Source organism: Lolium perenne, chromosome 7, assembly GCF_019359855.2.
Source record: "Lolium perenne isolate Kyuss_39 chromosome 7, Kyuss_2.0, whole genome shotgun sequence".
Classification (NCBI taxonomy): Eukaryota; Viridiplantae; Streptophyta; class Magnoliopsida; order Poales; family Poaceae; genus Lolium; species Lolium perenne.
The window spans coordinates 54,457,463-54,477,962 of NC_067250.2; the positions used below are offsets into that span (position 1 = coordinate 54,457,463).

Sequence of the window (20,500 nt, forward strand, 5' to 3'; positions counted from 1 at the left end):
CAATCCCATCGATCCCATGAAGTAGTGTCTCCGTAATATGAAGATGGGTCGTATTCCGGGTATGTGCTAGAAGAAGCACCCGGATATGTGACAGTGTGGTCATAGGAGGTCCTGACGTCCTCGGAGTCATGTTGCTGGTGGAAGTCTCTTATCTTCAAATGTTCATCCACCTCCTCCTTAGTGCACGACCATGACTGCCTGTCAATACTCAACAAACTAGGTTGGGGAAGAGAGATTTCCTTCTCCTCCCCGTCAGAAAACAACATTCTATACATCATACTATCTAAAGTAGAGTCAGTAGTAACAAAATGATGACTCTTCATAGCAGTAATATCAAGTCTCCTAGGGGCCAATGGCACATCATTAGGATCAATAGGAAGATTAAGATATGTTAAAACGCGCAAAGGCAATGGTTCCTCCAAAAATAGGCCCCCTGGTAGTCAAAGCAAGTAGCAATAAGAGCACCAAGGTGATAGGAGGTTTGACCAGTAAGTGCAATATTCAGGAAAGCAAGATGGTAGCTAGAGATATTACTAGTGTTCTCCCTACCAAGAATGCTAGTAGCAATGTAGTATGCAAAATATTTAATGGCGGGGAGTTGAATGTTCCTTATCTTGCCCCGCTGAATGGTGCGACAATCATCGTCGGTGATCCCACGGTAAAGCTCCAGCAAGTCCCGGGGGTTGTCATCAATCCTACTTGCTGTACCTACAGGGGCAATATCCAAGGCACAACAAAAATCCTTCAATGGCATAGTTACAAAGATACCATAAATCCTGAACGCAATCGTTGGCTCATAGTGTTTGTTGTTGAATCGAAACTCTCGACGAAGATTTTGGTGAGCAAGTAGTATTGCTCCCTTTCATCGCCCATATAAGTGGTTAACCCTGCCCTGTTGACAAGGGTTAAGAAATCCTCCAGTATCCCTGCATTCCTTAGAAAATCATAACATGGAAAAGTAGAAGCATTAGGAGGACCGTTGTCCTCTTCAGGCGCGAAGCTAGGCGCGAGGATGTCTTCATTATATGATTGCCTAATCCGGGTGGCGGCCCTAGAAGGCCTCCCGGTGCTGGTTGTCCCCTTCTTGAACAACTCTCCAAAGCTAAACTTCTTCATAGCTTCTCTGAAATTTTCAACAAATGACATAAATTTTTTTGATTTGGTGACATATAATTGAGGGAAACTACCATAGGAACTTGCTAGAGTACTAATCATGCATCAAAACTAGTTTCTACCACTTAGAACAAGCATGCAAGCTCACTAAACATGTTACCTACAGCAGCAAAATATTCAAGATATACTCAACCAAACGAAATTCTACTTGGATAGGTGGAGGAGTCACATACCGAAGAGCAAATGTGCCAAATTTCAGACAGAAATCTGGGCTGAGCAAAGAGATCGAAAAATCCGGAGCTCTGGAGCAAAAACACGAGTGAGAGGAACTTGGTACGAGTTTTTTCGGGAGAGAGACTGTTCTGGGCGAAAGAGATGACAAAGTGGGGCAGAGGGGGACCCACACCACATGGTGGCGCGGCCACCTCCTTGGCCGCGCCGGCCTGTGGTCTGGCGCCCTCTGGTGCCCCACAGTCATCCTCTCGGTGTTCCTGTGTGCCTCGTCGAAAAATAGGACCAACGGTATAATTTTTGTGAATTTTTGAAAACTTTGAAAAACGCACATTTCTGGGTATTTAGTTTATTATTACTGGCCAGGAAAAATTTCGAAATCTTCAAATAACTAAAGAACTTTGCAAATTAAAAGTGCTACTGCAACTAGAGCAAGTGGAGGAAGAAAGATATGTTGTTTACCTCCTCTATGCATATAAAAAGTATTCGTCAACAAGGTTGATCAAGTCTTGCCACCAAATAAATTTTACATAGCATAAGAAGAAATAAACCTCAAATCAATCATGTTACCTTGAATTGTATTGATATGGATCCAATCACGAGAGTTTGATATTCTTCCTTAGGCTCATATATAGGACAATCAATAGTTCCCACTTTGATAGTTCTCACATTAGAAATAGTATTAACTCCACATACTTTATCAATCTTCTTGGGGAAATAAACGGTATGCTCCCTATCATCAACATTGAAAGTAACCTTTCCTTTATTGCAATCAATAACAGCCCCTGCGGTGTTAAGAAAAGGTCTCCCAAGAATAATAGACATATTATCATCTTCAGCATTTCAAAGACAACTAAATCGCTTAATATCAAGCAGTTAGTAGTAACTTGAACAGGAACATTCTCACATATACCAACAGGAATAGCAGTAGATTTATCAGCCATTTGCAAAGATATATCAGTAGGTATCAACTTATCTAAGTAAAGTCTCTTATAAAGAGAAAAAGGCATAACACTAACACCGGCTCCCAAGTCACATAGAGCAGTTTTAACATAATTATTCTTGATAGAACAAGGAATAGTAGGTATACCTGGGTCGCCCAACTTCTTCGGAACTTTGCCATTGAAAGAGTAATTAGCAAGCATAGTGGAAATTTCCTCATTGGGGATTTTCCTTTTGTTAGTAACAATATCTTTCATATACTTTGAATAAGGAGGCAATTTAATAGCATCACCAAAGGGATTTGCAAGAATAAAGGTTTCATCCAATCGCAAAATTTATTATAGTGTTCTTCTTCCTTTGATTTTAATTTCTTAGCAGGAAAAGGCATTTGCTTTTGCACCCAAGGTTCTCTTTCATTACCATGTTTCTCAGCAATAAAATCTTCTTTAGTGTACTTTTTATTTTTAGCATGCTTTTCGTGTTCTTCTTCAACCTCTTCTTTATCAGAGTATCATTCTTATCATTATCGTTATCATTATCATGTTCATTACCACTTTCAGTTTCAGCATCGTAAATAGAAATACAATTAGGATCATTAACAAAGTTCAGAGGATTCTACAACATTTTTATGTTTCTTCTTCTTTTTCTTCCTAGAATGAGCACTAGGTTCAATGCATTGAGAATCTTGTTCAACTCTTTTGGGATGCCCTTCAGGATATAGAGGATCCTAGGTAGAGACACCACCTCTAGTTGTTACTTCATAAGCATGTTTCTCTTTAGAATTATTCCCTAACAAGTCATTTTGCACTTTAGTGAGTTGATCAATTTGAGTTTGAATCATTTGAAAATGTTTAACAAGCATCTTAACATCATTGGAGGTTCTCTCCACAATATCATGCAATTCACTAATAGCTTGAGAATTTTCCATTAAATGATTCTCTACTCTCATATTAAAATTTTCTTGCTTAACAATATAATTATCAAACTCATCTAAGCATTGTGCAGAGGTTTCGAATACGGAATATCTTCCCTAGTAAAGCGTTGAAGGGAGTTTACCTCAATCATGGATGAAGGGGGAATTATCTCACATATATCTTCAATAGGAGGTAGATTCTTCACATCTTCAGATTTAATACCTTTCTCCTTGAGAGACTTCTTGGCTTCCCTCATATCTTCATCATTCAATTTAATTAAACCCCTCTTCTTCAATATTGGCGTTGAGTCGGTTCAGCGTAGTCCAATCATCATGATTCCGGCTTATTTTAGCCAATAATTCTTCAAATCATTGCCTGGAGTTCTTTTCCGAAAACACAACCAGCACAACTATCCAGGTATGCCCTAGACTCAATGGTTAGTCCACTATAAAATATATTAAGTAAATCATGCTTTTCCAAATCATGCTCAGTGTCGAGCTCTAATAAGAGAGCAGAATCTCGACCAAGCCTCGTGCAATTTCTCTTCATCTCCCGATTAAAATTATAAATTCTCTCGCAAAGCAATATGTTGAGCACTAGCAGAAAGTATTTGCGAAGAAAACATCAAGCAATTCTTTCGGACTTTTAATAGAATAAGGTGGCAAATTAGTATACCAAGTTTTAGCTTCATCCTTTAATGAGAATGGAAATATTTTAGCAACAAACTAAGAACGCATCTTAACATCATCGTAAAAACAAGCTACTAAGAGTAGATAGCTCAGTCCATGTGTTCAACAAAGACTTTCTTTTCCAAGACCACAAAAGGGTGTTTTCTCAACAATAGCTATATGAGATAGATCAAGAGAAAAATCATAATCTTTATCCCTAATGTTTATAGGAGATGTGGCAAACTTAGGATCGTGGAGACAGCTTTATATCTAACAAAGCATGTTCGCAAGCAACTTTTTAATTTTTCTTGCATCAGTAGTAGCATTGCATTTTTCAATAAAATCATCATTAAGCTCCACATAATCTTCCTCAGGATCATCACTAAAATAACCAAGTTCGTGTGAACTAACAGGTGTAGTAGCATTAGGAGTTTCGTATTTTCAATTTGTCTAGACCTAGCAATTGTAGCATCTAGAAAAGATCCCAATGAACCACTATCATCAAGCACATCGTAAACATTATCAATATTATGAGAGTGTTCAGATTCAGCAGATGTACCCGCATGCGAAGCATGTGGCGGTGAAACAAGTTTATCAATCACAGATGGTGAATCAAGAGCAGCAGAGGTATTCAGAATTGTACCTTTTCTTGTAGTGGATGGTAATATAGCGATCTTAGTATCGCGAGGTTTACCCATGATGGAGAATTTGCAGCGAACAATATTAATCCAAGTGAACTTCCAAATAAAGCTATGCTCCCCGGCAACGGCGCCGTAAAAATAGTCTTGATGACCCACAAGTATAGGGGATCGCAACAGTCTTTCGAGGGAAGTAAAACCCAATTTATTGATTCGACACAAGGGGAGACAAAGAACACTTGGAAGCCTTAACAGCGGAGTTGTCAATTCAGCTGCACTGGAAACAGACTTGCTCGCAAGGGTTTATCAAGAGTAACAGCTTTATAGCAGTAGCAGAGTGAAATAACAGCAGCAGAGTAACAAGAGACAGCAGAGTGATTTTAGTAAATAGCAGGATTAAAATACCGTAGGCACGGGGACGGATGACGGCGTTGCATGGATGAGAGAAACTCATGTAACAATCATAGCAGGGCATTTGCAGATAATAATAAAACGGTGTCCAAGTACAAAGCAATCAATAGGCATGTGTTCCATAAATAGTCGTGCGTGCTCGCAATGAGAAACTTGCACAACATCTTTTGTCCTACCAGCCGGTGGCAGCCGGGCCTCAAGGGAAACTACTGGAGCTTAAGGTACTCCTTTTCATAGAGTACCGGAGCAAAGCATTAACACTCCGTGACCACATGTGATCCTCACATCACTACCATTCCCTCCGGTTGTCCCGATTCGCCACTTCGGGGCCATCGGTTCCGGACAGCGACATGTGTATACAACTTGCAGGTAAGATCAATAAACAATGAATATCATGATGAAACAATAACATGTTCAGATCTGAGATCATGGCACTCGGGCCCTAGTGACAAGCATTAAGCATAACAAGTTGCAACAATATCATCAAAGTACCAATTACGGACACTAGGCACTATGCCCTAACAATCTTATGCTATTACATGACCAATCTCATCCAATCCCTACCATCCCCTTCGGCCTACAAATGGGGGAATTACTCACACATGGATGGGGGAAACATGGCTGGTTGATGTAGAGGCGTTGGCGGTGATGGCGGCGATGATCTCCTCCAATTCCCCGTCCCGGCGTGAGTGCCGTAACGGAGACTTCTGGCTCCCGCGACGGAGTTTCGCGATGTGGCGGCGTTCTGGAGTGTTTCTGGCGACTTCGACTTCTCCCCGTGCGTTTTTAGGTCGAGGCCGATAAATAGTCCGAAGGAGGGCGTCGGAGGCCGGCCGAGGGGGCCACACCACAGGGCCGCGCGGGCCCCCCTGGGCCGCGCCGCCCTATGGTGTGGGGCCCTCGGGCCTCCACTTCAATTGCCCTTCTGGCTCCGTTAGTTTCCTGGGAAAATAGGGCCTTCTGCATAAATTCCGAGGTTTTTCCCGAAAGTTGGATTTCTGCACAAAAACGAGACACCAGAGCAGTTCTGCTGAAAACAGCGTTAGTCCGTGTTAGTTGCATCCAAAATACACAAATTAGAGGCAAAACAATAGCAAAAGTGTTCGGGAAAGTAGATACGCTTTGGACGTATCAAGTTGCCGCAGCCAAGAGACCTCGGCAACCGCGTTAGCAACAGCCCGGTACTCCGCTTCGGCGCTGGAGCGAGAGACCGTGGGTTGTCGCTTAGACGACCAGGAGATGAGCGAAGGTCCGAAGTAGACGCAGTAGCCGGACGTGGAGCGACGCGTGTCGGGGCAGCCTGCCCAATCGGCATCCGAGTAGGCGACGATATCCGTGGCGGTGGAGGCGTGGAGGGAGAGGCCGAAGTCCATGGTGCCACGAATGTAGCGCAGGATCCGCTTGACCGCAGCCCAATGAGGATTCCCCGGAGCATGCATGTGAAGGCACACCTGCTGGACAGCATACTGCAGCTCGGGGCGGGTCAAGGTGAGGTACTGCAGGGCACCGATGATGGAGCGATAAAGTGACGCGTCTGTGGCCAACGAACCATCCGTGGCGGAGAGCTTGGACTTTGTGTCGACAGGCGTGGCCGCGGGTTTGCAATTAAGCATACCGGCACGGTCCAGGAGCTCGTGGGCGTACTTGCGCTGATGAAGAAAGAAGCCGTCGGTGCGACGTACGACCTCGATGCCGAGGAAGTAGTGCAGGGGCCCCAAGTCCTTGAGGGCAAACTCAGCGCGAAGACGCTCGGTGATCTGTCGCAGCAGGTCCGTCGAGCTGGCCGTCAAGATGATGTCGTCGACGTAGAGCAGCAGGTACGCGGTGGTGGTGCCATTGTTGTACACAAACAACGAGGCATCAGAGCGGGTGGAGCGGAAGCCGAGTTGGTGAAGAAACGCTGCGATGCGCTGGTACCAGGCGCGTGGGGCCTGCTTGAGCCCGTATAACGAGCGCGAGAGCAGTCACACATGGTCGGGGTGGGTGCTGTCGATGAAACCCATGGGCTGCTGGCAGAAGACCTGCTCCTCGAGATGGCCGTGAAGGAAGGCGTTGGAGACATCCATCTGGTGCACGGGCCACGCGCGGGAGACCGCGAGCTGAAGGACGGTGCGGATCGTCCCGGGCTTGACAACCGGGGCGAAGGTGTCGGTGAAGTCGACGCCGGCACGCTGGCGAAAGCCACGAACCACCCACCGCGCCTTGTGACGGTGTTATCACCAGAATTTGACCAAGTCAGAGGTGGGCCGCGATCAAGATGAATTTGAAGAATATACATGGAAGAAATACGTGAATCGGCCTGTTATGCAAAGTTTGGGCTAGTTGGCCCGTGTATCTGTAATATAGTAGGATACGTGTCATTTAGGTAGAGTTTGTCTCGTGCACGGTGGGGATTATTCCCACGTTAGAAAGTCCCCTGGACTATAAATATGTATCTAGGGTTTATGGAATAAACAACAACCAACGTTCAACCACAAATCAATCTCGGCGCATCGCCAACTCCTTCGTCTCGAGGGTTTCTACCGGTAAGCATCATGCTGCCTAGATCGCATCTTGCGATCTAGGCAGCACAAGCTTTATGTTGTTCACGCGTTGCTCGTACTGAAGCCTTTTTGATGGCGAGCAACGTAGTTATCTTAGATATGTTAGGGTTAGCATTGTTCTTCGTATCATATGCTATCGTAGTGCAACCCTTGCATATCTAGCCGCCCTTACACCTATCCTAGGTGTAGGGGCGGCACCCCGCTTGATCATTATTTAGTAGACCCGATCCGTTACAGTTGCTCCTTGTTCTTCAAGGATTAGTTTAATATCTGCAATAGTTAGGCCTTACAAAGGGTTGGAGGATCCAGCGGCACGTAGGGTGTCATTTGCTAGTCCTAGACAGGATGTTCCGGGGATCAACCTCGTGTTGGTTTTTAGGCCTTGTCTAGGATCGGCTTACGATCACCGTGCGTGGCCGCGAGGCCCAATCGTGAGTAGGATGATCCGATTATGCGGTGAAAACCCTAAATCGTCGTAGATCGCTTTAGCTTTATCTTGATCAAGCAGGACCACCATATATTCGTGCACCTCGTACGAATCATGGGTGGATCGGCTCCTTGAGCCGATTCACAGGATAACCTGAGAGCCGATCGAGGCTCGTATTTAATGTTTACATGTATGCCATGCAGGAAACTAAGCGAGGCATCTCCATCACCTTCCTGACCAGGTATAGGTCAGGTGGCACGCCCTTGCACCAAAGCATCGGACGTGTGTACCAGAGGCTTTGCGGGCCGTCGCTCGGAGGGACCAGGGCCAGCCGCAGCCCTAAGTTGTTCCCGGCTCTACTGTGTTGCCCGTCGCTGCCCGCCGGTGGGTTTTGACCGCAACACATTCTGGCACGCCCGGTGGGACGAGCTTCGTCATCAACCACGTCGCCATCTACGTCTGAGATGGCGGACGGCACTCCAGTCACGTACGAGGGTCGACCACAAAAGAGGAGTACGGCGCCCCAAACGAAGGAAAGCCGGTGATGAGACATCGGCTGGCACAATGAGATGTAAGCCTCTTTTGAGCAATACAATCAAAATAGGGGCCAATTCAGCAACCGCCCCGTATTATCTTTGCCATACGCTTCGCCTGCATCCAGCGTCGACCTAGCGGGTGACGGAAGACTGGAGTATGGGTTTACATCGGCTCGCGAGTTCAGGAAAATCAGCATTGGTCCTGACTGCAGAGCCGATGTTCAGGTATAATCCTACCGATAACCGCAGAGCCGATATCTGCAGTGACCTGACAGATTCGGCTCGGGGGGCACATGATCAGGCAGACAGACGCATAGGCAATGAAATATGAGGAGCCGATGGAAAATCGGCCAGTAAAAAAAAATGTAGCAAGTACAGCCGAAGCAGATTCGAGTTCAGTGAAACATTTGTCTCTGGAGGCCCTACTGAAGAAACGCGTCGAGGGCGTGAAGGGCGTCAACACGGATGCGATCTACCTCAGCGATCTCAGCCTCATCGTCCTCGTCTTTACCCGTCACCAGCTGGCTGCTCAGGGTACGAATTTCAGCCAGATCGGTCTTCAGATCGGCTGTGAGGCCTTTTGCTTCATCTTGAGAACGGGCAATAAGAGCTTCCTTGTCTTGGATAAGCTGCTTGGTCGCCCTGACCCTCTCTTCAAGGCTCTCCAGCTCCTTGCGCAGGGTCTCGAGTTCAGCGCGATTGGCAGAAGTGTCCGTCTTGGCGTCCAGAGCAGCCTTTTTCTCGTTGAGCCGTTGACACTTTTCCGCAATATCGGCTCTCAATGGAAGCTGGGTGTGGCGAAGAGTAATCCTTTGTCGAGCCGATTGCACCCTTGACTTGAAGACCGACAGAGTAACAGCTGGCCAGAGCTTCACTTGCAGTGTCATAGGGAGATGGGGCTGGATATCTTCGAGGATGCCTTTGACTTCCTCGGAACTTTCAATCGAGGTCTCAATTGAGGAAGAGAGCAAATCCTTGAGATGCTGGAGCGGACCATGGACCGTGCTAGGACTCGGCTCTCCACTCACCTTGGAAAAAGTTGGTTCGATGGATTCCGGATCGAACGTCAGCAAGCTCGAGAGATCACAACCCTGATAAGGCAAACAAAGCGAGTTTAGCATACAACCAAGAAGGTGATAGAGCCAAGGAGAGGGGGTATACCTCTCCCAAGGTAGGAGGAACAGCCGATGTAGTGATGATCGGCTTTTCTGTGGACTTGGCTAGGTCAGCCACTGGGTCAGCCGCGATCGTCGAGGTGGCTAAGTCCAGGGTGGTGGACGGCATCGGTACCTCCTCGACGTCTCCGCTAGAAGTTTCTTCGGTCTGCAGGAGGAAGTGGTTAGCCGATCCAAACGACGATGGGTTAGCACGGAGTATGACCAGGGAGAGAATTACATTTGAGACCTCCTGACTTGATGGAGAGGCTCGCGGGTCTTTACGAGCCCTTTTGACGCATCGACGCTTCGTGCGTGACCCCGATCTGGTCAGGGCTTGGGGAACAGGAGGCTCGGGGATCGACCTTTTCTTAGAAGCCGGCGCTGGTGAAGCCGTCTGGCTCTGAGTGGTGGACCTCTCAGAATTGCCCGAGCTCGAGTCCCCCTGGCTGGATTATACGGCCCCGCTCGAGGTTTCTTCAGTGGAAGTCTGTAGAAAAGAATACGAGCGTGTTGTAAAAGACTGGGCCAAAACAGATAAATATGGATAGGGCATGAACCAACTTACGTGCAAGCTTTCTTGGGCAGGAGCTTTAGGCTTCAGGGTCTTCCTGGCAGCTACCTTCCTCACTGCCGTCCTCGCTTGAGTCGAGGCTCGGGGGGCAACTGGCCCTGAAGATGCTTTACTCTTGGGAGCCGATTTTGGTGAAATCGGCTGACTCTGCATTATGACTTTCTTCAGGGGTGGCGAGCTCTGGCAGAAGAGAACCACTGGTGCCGGAGGAAGGAATACGAAAGGGGAACCGTCGGCTTGCGTGGGAGCCGGGCCATCTTGTTGCTGCCAGGAAATGGAGTCAGGTTACAGACAATCACCATAATGCTGGTACAAGAAATGTTTAAGTGATGGTACCTGGTTTGCAGGGATGTCATACTCGGCATCAAGTTGTCTCAGCAGCGGTCCTAGAGCCCTCCTGAAGACGTGGGTCTTCCACATGGACCACCAAGTCTCGAAACCATCGGTAGTGAAGGAGAAACGGAGGTCGTGGGGAATTGGAATGGCCAAAGCATCAAAAAAGGTATAACACCTTTGGGCAGTAAGGATGTCAGGCAGTTCAGCTCTACTTGTTGTCAGGTGATGTAAGAAGAAGTGTGGAGGCACCTGCCCGAGACCAAGCTGTCGGGCTACCACTACCGGTTGATAACACTCATAACCGGGCTTGATGATCCGGTTCGAGGTACTCATGCCAACAGGGAGGAAGCAAGGACGAATCATGATAGAGTACATATGCTGGGTGCTGACGTCATCGGCAAAGTCATCCAATCGAAAGGAGACTGGGTTTTCAAAGTTCGCCGATTCAGTGTAAGGAAAGAACAGGGGGTTGTCCAAACCTTGGAAGAAAATCTTAAACCACCCCCGTCGTTTCCTTAGGGATCACCGCTGCACGGGAGACCATACAAAGCTTGGCCATAGCTGGTGCATCGAATATCCTTTCCATTAACATCTGGAAAGGTGCAGGTGGTCAACGGTGGGAAGTCTGGGATCTGGTTTTGAAAGTATAGTTGGGCCCACAACTGAATAAACCACCAGGGGCCGCCAGTTTTAACTGTCATTTGAGAGAACAGTTTGACAGACATCAGTTGGAGGGATCGATAGACCTCTCCAAGAAACAGTTTGCCTAGGCCAAGTTGGGTGCCTTTAGCAAGTTCATAGGCCAGGGACAGGTAATTCTTGGTAGGGGCGAGCGATGGGCCACAGAATATGAAGTGCTCCAGCCAGAAGTTCAGGAAGGCTGTGTGTTCCCTCTCTGTCACAGGGCCTTTGTTTTTCATATAACGATTGAGATAGGCACCCTAGCTGGTGCACTCTTTTTTAGAGGAAAGAGTGAAAGGGACTTTCGGCAGTTTGAATGCAGAAGGGCTAGGGGATGCAATGTCTAGGCCTATGATCATGGCCACATCCAGCAGAGTCGGTGTCATAGGGCCATGGCCAAACATGAAGCAATTCAGTGCATCAGACCAGAAGTAGCCGATGGTTTTCAGAATATTTTCATTCTTCTCAAGAGGAGACAATGATAATGACAAGGCATCGGCTATCCCTATGGTTTCCCAAGTGGCATAATGGGTTTTGGATACTCTATTGTACCATGCCACCCAACCCTCAGGAGGATTAGGCCAGGCTCGCAGGCAGTCGGCCCAGGAAGTCAGATCTAAGTTCTGATTCACGAAGGGGATTCTGTTAGCTTCACACGAAATTAACAGGGCGGGACTCTCGGAAGAACGAGGACCAAGGCACATCGAATTTGCGAGAGAAGGATGTGGCAGAAAAATGTCTGAAACCTAAATTAATAGCGGAACAAAACATTAATCCAGGTGTTTTCCATTAATCCTATGTCGATTCGAATGGCGAGAGGAGGTTGAGGATTACCTTCAGACCAGAAGCCATGGCGTTAGTGTTGGATGATTCCGCCATCGGATGCGTTGAAGGAGTTGGGGGCGGCGCGGTCGAGATCTGTGATGCAGTTGGTCTTGAGTTGGAACTGCTCAGGTGGCAATTTGGGGATCTGAGTTTGCTTTCTCAGATGGAGGTCGCAGGTTACCGTTTGGAGGGGCGGCTAGGTCGACCTTACTCGTGTTTTTATGATAGAGACCGGTGCGATGCCATCGGCTCTTTTCGGAGATCATTTGACTTTGACTATCGGCGAAAAAGTTGACTGGAAATACTTCTTCATTAACAAAGGAGGGTTTTTTACAATGAAGAGCCGATTGCTCAAGGAAAGAGGAACAAAAGAAGAGCCGATTGCTCGCGTACTACTGATCCTATGTCACTAATCCTCGCTGCCCTCATCGTCGGCGTCGTAGCTGCCGCCGGCGCTACTTCCGGAGAACTCCTCGTCACTGCTGCCCCAGCCTTCGACCGGAGCTTCTTCCTCTTTGTCATCATCGTCATCTTCACTGACCACCCAAGCACGGAGGCGCTTCGCCGGCGGGTACCCAGCGGAGGAAGAGGAATCGTCTTCTTCCTCTTCTTCCTCTACCTCCTCGTCCTCCTCTTCCTCCCCATTATCGGAGGGAGTGGAGTTCCTCCATGAGTGGAGGTCATCCTCGCTTTCGCTCTTCAGTTCCCCTTCAATGAGGAACTGGAGGTTGCCTTCCCCATCAGTCAGGGGCATGTCGCCATCTGACATGAAGTCAAAGTCCCACTCGGGCTCCGACATCGGCTCGCTCGAGGAAGAAGACTGGAAGGAGAGGCCAGAGGAGACGGAGGAAGAAGAAGACATTGCTACAGAGAAAGAGGGCTTTTGGTGCTGATAGCTAGACCTGAGGAGGGGGATGAAAAAGCGAGTCAGTCAGCACAGTTAAATAAGGAGGAGCCTGATGCAGTTTCCAAGGACGTAGTGCTGAAGCTATCAAGTTTTTCAGAGAAGTTGAGGGGACAAGGCATTATGATGAAGAATACTGCGACGGTTCTGCTCTGTTACAACATGACCCGACGAAGAAAAAACAGAGTGATTTTGGAATTATCAATTCCAAAACCAGGGGGGCATGTGTTATCACCAGAATTTGACCAAGTCAGAGGTGGGCCGCGATCAAGATGAATTTGAAGAATATACATGGAAGAAATACGTGAATCGGCCTGTTATGCAAAGTTTGGGCTAGTTGGCCCGTGTATCTGTAATATAGTAGGATACATGTCGTTTAGGTAGAGTTTGTCTCGTGCACGGTGGGGATTATTCCCACGTTAGAAAGTCCCCTGGACTATAAATATGTATCTAGGGTTTATGGAATAAACAACAACCAACGTTCAACCACAAATCAATCTCGGCGCATCGCCAACTCCTTCGTCTCGAGGGTTTCTACCGGTAAGCATCATGCTGCCTAGATCGCATCTTGCGATCTAGGCAGCACAAGCTTTATGTTGTTCACGCGTTGCTCGTACTGAAGCCTTTTTTATGGCGAGCAACGTAGTTATCTTAGATATGTTAGGGTTAGCATTGTTCTTCGTATCATATGCTATCATAGTGCAACCCTTGCATATCTAGCCGCCCTTACACCTATCCTAGGTGTAGGGGCGGCACCCCGCTTGATCATTATTTAGTGGATCCGATCCGTTACGGTTGCTCCTTGTTCTTCAAGGATTAGTTTAATATCTGCAATAGTTAGGCCTTACAAAGGGTTGGAGGATCCAGCGGCACGTAGGGTGTCGTTTGCTAGTCCTAGACAGGATGTTCCGGGGATCAACCTCGTGTTGGTTTTTAGGCCTTGTCTAGGATCGGCTTACGATCACCGTGCGTGGCCGCGAGGCCCAATCGTGAGTAGGATGATCCGATTATGCGGTGAAAACCCTAAATCGTCGTAGATCGCTTTAGCTTTATCTTGATCAAGCAGGACCACCATATATTCGTGCACCTCGTACGAATCATGGGTGGATCGGCTCCTTGAGCCGATTCACAGGATAACCTGAGAGCCGATCGAGGCTCGTATTTAATGTTTACGTGTATGCCATGCAGGAAACTAAGCGAGGCATCTCCATCACCTTCCTGACCAGGTATAGGTCAGGTGGCACGCCCTTGCACCAGCATCGGACGTGTGTACCAGAGGCTTTGCGGGCCGTCGCTCGGAGGGACCAGGGCCAGCCGCAGCCCTAAGTTGTTCCCGGCTCTACTGTGTTGCCCGTCGCTGCCCGCCGGTGGGTTTTGACCGCAACAGACGGTCGAGAGTACCGTCCGGATGGAACTTGTGCTTGAAGACCCACTTCCCGGTGATGATGTTGGCGTGAGGGGGTCGGGGAACAAGCATCCATGTCTGGTTCCGCTGCAGGGCGTCGAACTCGTCCTGCATGGCCGCAAGCCACTGCGGGTCGCGGAGAGCAACCCGGGCAGAGGCGGGCAGGGGCGATGGTGTGGATGGTGAAGGCACGGAAGTCGACGCGGTGCAGACGTACTCGTCCGAGGGGTACCGCGTGCTCGGGACGCGAATCCCTGCACGGGTGCGTGTGAGGGGCCCCGTGGCCGGCGGCGGAGGAGGCGGAGGCGGAGGCGGGGCGTCGCCTGGCGAAGACGGCGCGGCGCCCGAGCTGAGGCTCGAGGGCGACGCAAGCGGCATCGAGACGGATGAACCCGGCGAAGGGGCGTCGCCCATCGAAGACGGCGCGGCGCCCGAGCTGAGGCTCGAGGGCGACACAGGCGGCGTCGAGGCGGGCGTCAGCGCAGGTGTCGGCGCGGGTGTCGACGTGGGGTCACCCGAGACATGGCTCAAGGGTGACCCAGAGGGTGGCGAGGCAGCGCCCGAGCCAGAGCTCAAGGGTGCGGCGGAGAACGACGAGGCAGTGCCCGAGTCCGAGCTCGAGGGCACTGCAGCCGGCGGACCTGCAGGGGGTCGACGCCGGGGACCATTAGTAGTCGAAGGAGGAGTGGCGACCACCTGTCTTTGTGCAAAAGGAAAGCAATGCTCATCAAAGTACACGTGCCGGGAGGTGATCACGCGGTGACAAACCGGATCATAGCAGCGGTAGCCTTTGGTGTTAGCCGGGTAGCCGAGGAAAACACACGGAACAGAACGAGGGGCGAGTTTATGAGGAGTGGTGGCGGCGATACTAGGATAACAACGACAACCGAAAATCCGAAGACCGTCGTAGGATGGAGGGGAACCGTAAAGGAGGTGATGAGGTGCATAGTTCCAGCGGGGACGACACGGACGAAGGTTGACAAGGAGGGTGCGGTGGCTAAGGCGTCAGGCCAAAAGGTGGGGGGAACATGGCTGTGGAATAGGAGTGTGCGGACGCAGTCGTTGAGGGTGCGGAGGATACGCTCGGCGCGGCCGTTTTGTTGGGACGTGTATGGACAGGTTAGACGGAAAATAGTGCCGTGAGAGGAGAGTAGGGTGCGGACGGCGACATTGTCAAACTCTTTTCCATTGTCAGTTTGTAGGGCGTGGATGGGGCGACCGAACTGGGTGGAAACATAGGCGTAGAAGGCTGTGAGAGTGGTGGCGACATCAGACTTTTTACGGAGGGGAAACGTCCACACAAAATGAGAAAAATCATCAAGAATAATTAGGTTATAAAGAAGACCAGAATTACTCGGGATTGGAGAGGTCCATACATCACTATGAATTAACTCAAAAGGAAAAGACGCAACGGTGGAAGACTGACTAAAAGGAAGACGAACGTGTTTACCAAGACGACATGCTTCGCAACTATGTGAAGACTGTTTAGTAGATGAAAACGAAAAACCCCTCATTATTTGGTGAAGCGTGTTGGCATTGGGATGTCCAAGACGAGCATGCCAAAGATCAACGCATGCGGAGAGAGCACGAGGTGCGGCGCCGGGGGTGGAAGGCGACATCACCGGATACAAATCGTCGGGGCTCTCACATCGATGGAGGACCATCCGGGTGCGGGCGTCCTTAACAGAAAAACCAAACGCATCAAATTCAATAGTCACAGAGTTGTCACGAGAAAGAGTTTTAACAGAGACAAAATTCTGAATAAGCTGGGGAGACACAAGGACATTATTAAGAGACAGTGGTTTAGAAGTAGAAGGAAAATTAGCAGAACCAATGTGAGAAATAGGAAGACCAGCGCCGTTACCGACAATGATGCGAGACTCGGTGGAAGTGGGAAAAGAATGGGAAAGGTTACCCGGGTGAGCGGCCATGTGAGACGAGGCGCCCGTGTCCATAAACCAGTTGCCGCCGCCGGCGTAAGAGCCAGGTGCGGGCGCGGCGTGGTAGGCCGGGGCGTTGGACGGCGGCGTGGCGGTGAAGGCCGAGGCGTAGGGAGGTGTCACGGTGAAGTGCGCCTGGTGAGTCGGCGGGCGCGGCACCGGCATGCTGTAGGCGTAGATGACCCCCGTCCATGGGTTGTAGGCGAAGGGGTTGCTGCCGTTGGAGACCGACGACATGACGACGCGCGCGTGGGGGACGGCGACGGCGCGGGGTTGGGGAGGGAGGCGCGGCGGCGGCTGCAGGTGCGGCGGCGGCGCGGCGTGAGGAGGAGCACACGCAGCGGCGGCACAAGGGCGGCGGCGCTAGGGTTGGAGGGTGGGGCGGCGCGCGCGGGGAGAGAGGGGCGCGACGGCTAGGTTAGGAACGATAGGTGTCTGATACCATGTAGAAAGGGATGCAACTCACAATGTATTGATTGGGTGCATATGGCGTTACATATATAGGCCACGTCCGACTATACAAGGAATGAGGCGAGCCCAATAATAAATACAAAGATATGTATCGCTATACATAACTACAGAAGATACACATCCGGATATACAAGGATATGTATCTCAACAGTCTCTCTATGTACCACAACCATTAACGAATATTCCTTCGGGCATCTCTACAGTGTACCTTCGAAATGGACGGACACGACAACACATGCCTTTATCATTGCATATATCAGCGCCATGGGGAGAGTACTTGAAGAGGCTCTCGTTGAGTATTGATAGCACTAGAAGCAATGGTTAAAATACAAGAATCCTTTATCCCCTCATCGAAAAAGAACTCCTGCTTATCGCATCATCTCAAAAAGTAAATTTTCCCTACCCAATTGGGTATCTACAGACTACAGTAACAACGTTTTGTTTCTAAGATGTGTCTCAGTCGGTTCTAAGTGGACTGCCTTAGATGGCTTCAGTTTCGTGTAAACTTTGTCGCCTGTCATCGATGGTTGGTTATGTATGTACTAGTACGATTATATCTATCAAATGCCTAAATGTTAAGCCTTTAAAATAGTATACAAACTCCTAAAAAAACTTTACAGGCTCAGAAGGATACGTTTAAAGCCACGCGCCTAAAAAGTGTGATCCTTTACTGCATGAATTTTACTCGCAACTTTGTTCGTAAAACCATTAATAAGATTGCAAGATTTTAGTTGCCTTGTCACTCGAGTAGAAACCCATGAGTTACCCTAATGGCTGGTCTTCGTACAGAACTGGTTTGCGTGTTGCATTGACCGAGTCAATGGAAATTATAGATAGTGATGATGATATTCCCGCGGCTGTGATGGTATGCATCAAGGTTTTATTTGCACGTTTGTGATCGCACACATTGAGTGTGAGAAACTGAATTATAAACTAATGTATATTTGAATTCGAATAGGTTGACCGTCTTGATTTGTACACATTTGAGTGCAAGAACCCGGTGTACTCCCAACTTGAAACACATCGGGTTGCCTGAACCCGGTGTATGGTTTTCATGGAGGCACCACATAGTTTAATCATTGGTTATTTTTTAAATGTAACTAGTTTAAGTCGTACCTTGAAAAGACCCGTTTTAGTCAACAAGATCCAGATCCGACATGGATAGCCCTATGAATCGTTAGTAATTCGTACGCTGCGAGCACCCAAGCCTAGTATCTAGACTATTACACATTGTATCTTCAAAAGAAATAGCTGGACACATTATCACATATAAATCTACGTGGTGAGATCCGTTGCTCTATATTTCATATGTCCGTTGCTTTATCACATAATGATACAGTAATGTTTGTTGGTTACAGCTCTGTGGATGTTCGGTTGACTTATATCGACACACTTTTAAAATACATATTTTAGATGTCAAAATTTCTAATTATCATGTGACTTGGTTGTTATTAATGAGTGGTGGCATGGACATGATGGGTTAATACATGGGGTGTTGCAAATAGCTAAAAAATTATGTAAGATAGATAAACCCCTATAGTTCAGGAGGTTATTAAGACATTTGTTTTGTAAAAACTATTACCTACCGTAGGAGTGAATTCATTATATTATCTAAGTATTTTACAGATAAAGGCTGTCCTATCCTTGGTTGCTCCCAAAAATAATCACCAAATTTATATTTAAATCTGTCTTGTTACATTATTCTTTTGGAAATGATGTACCTATCCTGTACCATTGTGCAATATGCAATAGCAATGTTGGTTGTGTAAAAAAATCAACACAAATTTTGAAGACCACTTTATCTTCTTTTTTATCTAAGTATAAACCATGCCATATCAAAGATACAATACCATTAGATGTCATAATTAGACAAACTAAACGTTAATAAACATACACACATAGATCATACGACATTTATAATAGATAATGATCCGGTGGATCTAGTTCTTATTACCAACCCTTCTGGCCTCTGCACACTAAGGTGTAACCGGCCCTTATTTATTACAAAGTCCAAAAAAAGATGAACTGAAAATAAAAGGTACAATATGTAGCATATCACACATGATCGCTACTAGCAACACGGTTACATCATTATTACAATATTTAATTCTCCACCAGATCTAGTACATTATTGCTCAAGCATGTTTAACCAAGGAATACTGCACCAGCAGCAGATTTCCCGGTAGGGCCACAAATGCCAGCATAGAGTGAGGTTCCAGTCTCCAAGTCATGCGCCTTAGCAATTGTCCCAGATTTCTCCAGTTTCTGTTCAACTTGTGCCCAATTGATGTTGCGGAATTTATCTTTAAGGCCACATTCAGCAAATACCTGCCCCATTTCATAGAAGATGACAAGATTATTATTAATTATAGAAAATGTTCAAATTATTAATGGAATTAATAAAATAAATCACTGCCACGTGTTTTATTTCGGACACATTGTATTACCACATCTATAATGCTGAGCTTATTTCTCGAAAAAGAAATAATGTTTCATGTTATCATCTCATCACTTTATATTTTCCTTTTAGTAATTTTTTATTTTTCTAAGAAGTTGAGCTTTTTAAAATATGAAATGATAATCAGTTTTTAGTAAAAGAGTGTGTATGATTGTGTACTTACCCTCACTCCAACAGCATTGTTGGTATCGTTAAAGGCAAGGAGCCATCCACATTCAACACCAGCTTTGTTTTTGGCGGAATACACCACAGCAGCCTTGACACCTGTCGCGAACGTGCCTGACATGGCGAACCCATCCAAATTGCAAAGAGGATTGGGGAAGTTTCTGACAACCTGTCCTGCAAATATCTTGGTAGCCACAATGCTCAGGGGGCCCACTGTTTGATTGTTCAAAGCACCCGCTAACAGTTCATGAGGCTCCAAGGAACGCTCAGCTTGCTTGATCATCTCATCTAAACATGCTTTCTCCTCCAAAGTGAGTTGCACATCCTTCATCTCACACTGGACTGATGCCATTTTCCCGCGTCAATCCTTAAATGTAAAAATATTAAGTCAAGCTGGTATAGTAGATGATTTTAAGATTCTAGATGGTTTTTGCATGACAAAAAAATTCAAAGATTAATCACGATAAAGTAATTAATCCTATATGTTGATTAATCTCCAACTTTGGACTTATTTTTATAGTGTTTACCTACCATGCATGTATCCATACATCTGCACGTTGCCCTCCTAATTCATGGAGTAAATATAGTATTCCCGCAAAAGTCAGCGGGAAAATATGTTTATGATTAGTAGTAATTTCAGTACAAAGGAAAAAAAATAAACCTGTATAACTTGACATTTTATCCAAACTAGTACGTAATAATTTATTTGGCTACTACTACTACTACTGATTAAGTAAAAAAGAGATACAAAAAACAAGCTACCTGTGTGGAGATAGAGCAGGTGGTGATTGAGATCAGCCTAGGAGATATTGCAGATATGAGTGCAATGGGATGAGTACTTGAAGAGGCACCCCGTTGGGTATTTATAGCATTAGACTCAATGGTAAACATATTTTGAAAAAAAAAAGACTCAATGGTTAAAATAGAATAATCCTTTATCCCCTCATCGGAAAAGAATCCATGCTTATCGCATCGTCTCAAAAAGTAAATTCCCTATCCAGCTAGGTATCTTCAGTAAACTTGTATTGTTACTAAGATGTGTCTCAATCGGTTCTAAGTGGATCACAGCCTGAGATGGCTTCAGTTTCCTGTAGACTTTGTCGCCAGCCATTGATGGGTTTGTTATGTATGTACTAGTTTGAGTATATCTAACAAATGCCTAAA

At 47.1% G+C, this 20,500-nt stretch overlaps 2 protein-coding genes across 2 annotated transcripts; both read right to left on the reverse strand.

The window, feature by feature from the left end:
- Positions 1-3,796: 3,796 nt before the first annotated feature.
- Positions 3,797-12,020, reverse strand: LOC127316030 (uncharacterized mitochondrial protein AtMg00810-like). Its single transcript, XM_071823898.1, has 4 exons — positions 12,003-12,020; positions 6,939-7,118; positions 6,072-6,848; positions 3,797-3,892 (listed from the first exon to the last, which is right to left on the reverse strand). Exons 1-4 carry the CDS (start codon positions 12,018-12,020, stop codon positions 3,797-3,799), a joined length of 1,071 nt encoding a protein of 356 aa, XP_071679999.1.
- A 6,606-nt stretch (positions 12,021-18,626) lies between these two features.
- On the reverse strand, positions 18,627-20,237 carry LOC127317479 (jasmonate-induced protein homolog). Its single transcript, XM_051348032.2, has 3 exons — positions 20,099-20,237; positions 19,335-19,703; positions 18,627-19,041 (listed from the first exon to the last, which is right to left on the reverse strand). Exons 2-3 carry the CDS (start codon positions 19,686-19,688, stop codon positions 18,859-18,861), a joined length of 537 nt encoding a protein of 178 aa, XP_051203992.1. The 5' UTR covers positions 19,689-19,703; positions 20,099-20,237; the 3' UTR covers positions 18,627-18,858.
- Positions 20,238-20,500: the final 263 nt, after the last annotated feature.

What these genes read in the sequence shown, in the direction of transcription:
- LOC127317479 (XM_051348032.2), bottom strand. Translation starts at nt 19,688, where the DNA reads ATGGCATCAGTCCAGTGTGAGATGAAGGATGTGCAACTCACTTTGGAG. An exon ending in ACAATGCTGTTGGAGTGAGG is followed by an intron (nt 19,042 to 19,334) that starts GTAAGTACACAA and finishes GAAATGGGGCAG; the next exon opens with GTATTTGCTGAATGTGGCCT.
- LOC127316030 (XM_071823898.1), bottom strand. An exon ending in ACGGCCATCTCGAGGAGCAG is followed by an intron (nt 6,849 to 6,938) that starts GTCTTCTGCCAG and finishes GGGCTCAAGCAG; the next exon opens with GCCCCACGCGCCTGGTACCA. An exon ending in TTGCTAACGCGGTTGCCGAG is followed by an intron (nt 3,893 to 6,071) that starts GTCTCTTGGCTG and finishes TTCTCATTAAAG; the next exon opens with GATGAAGCTAAAACTTGGTA.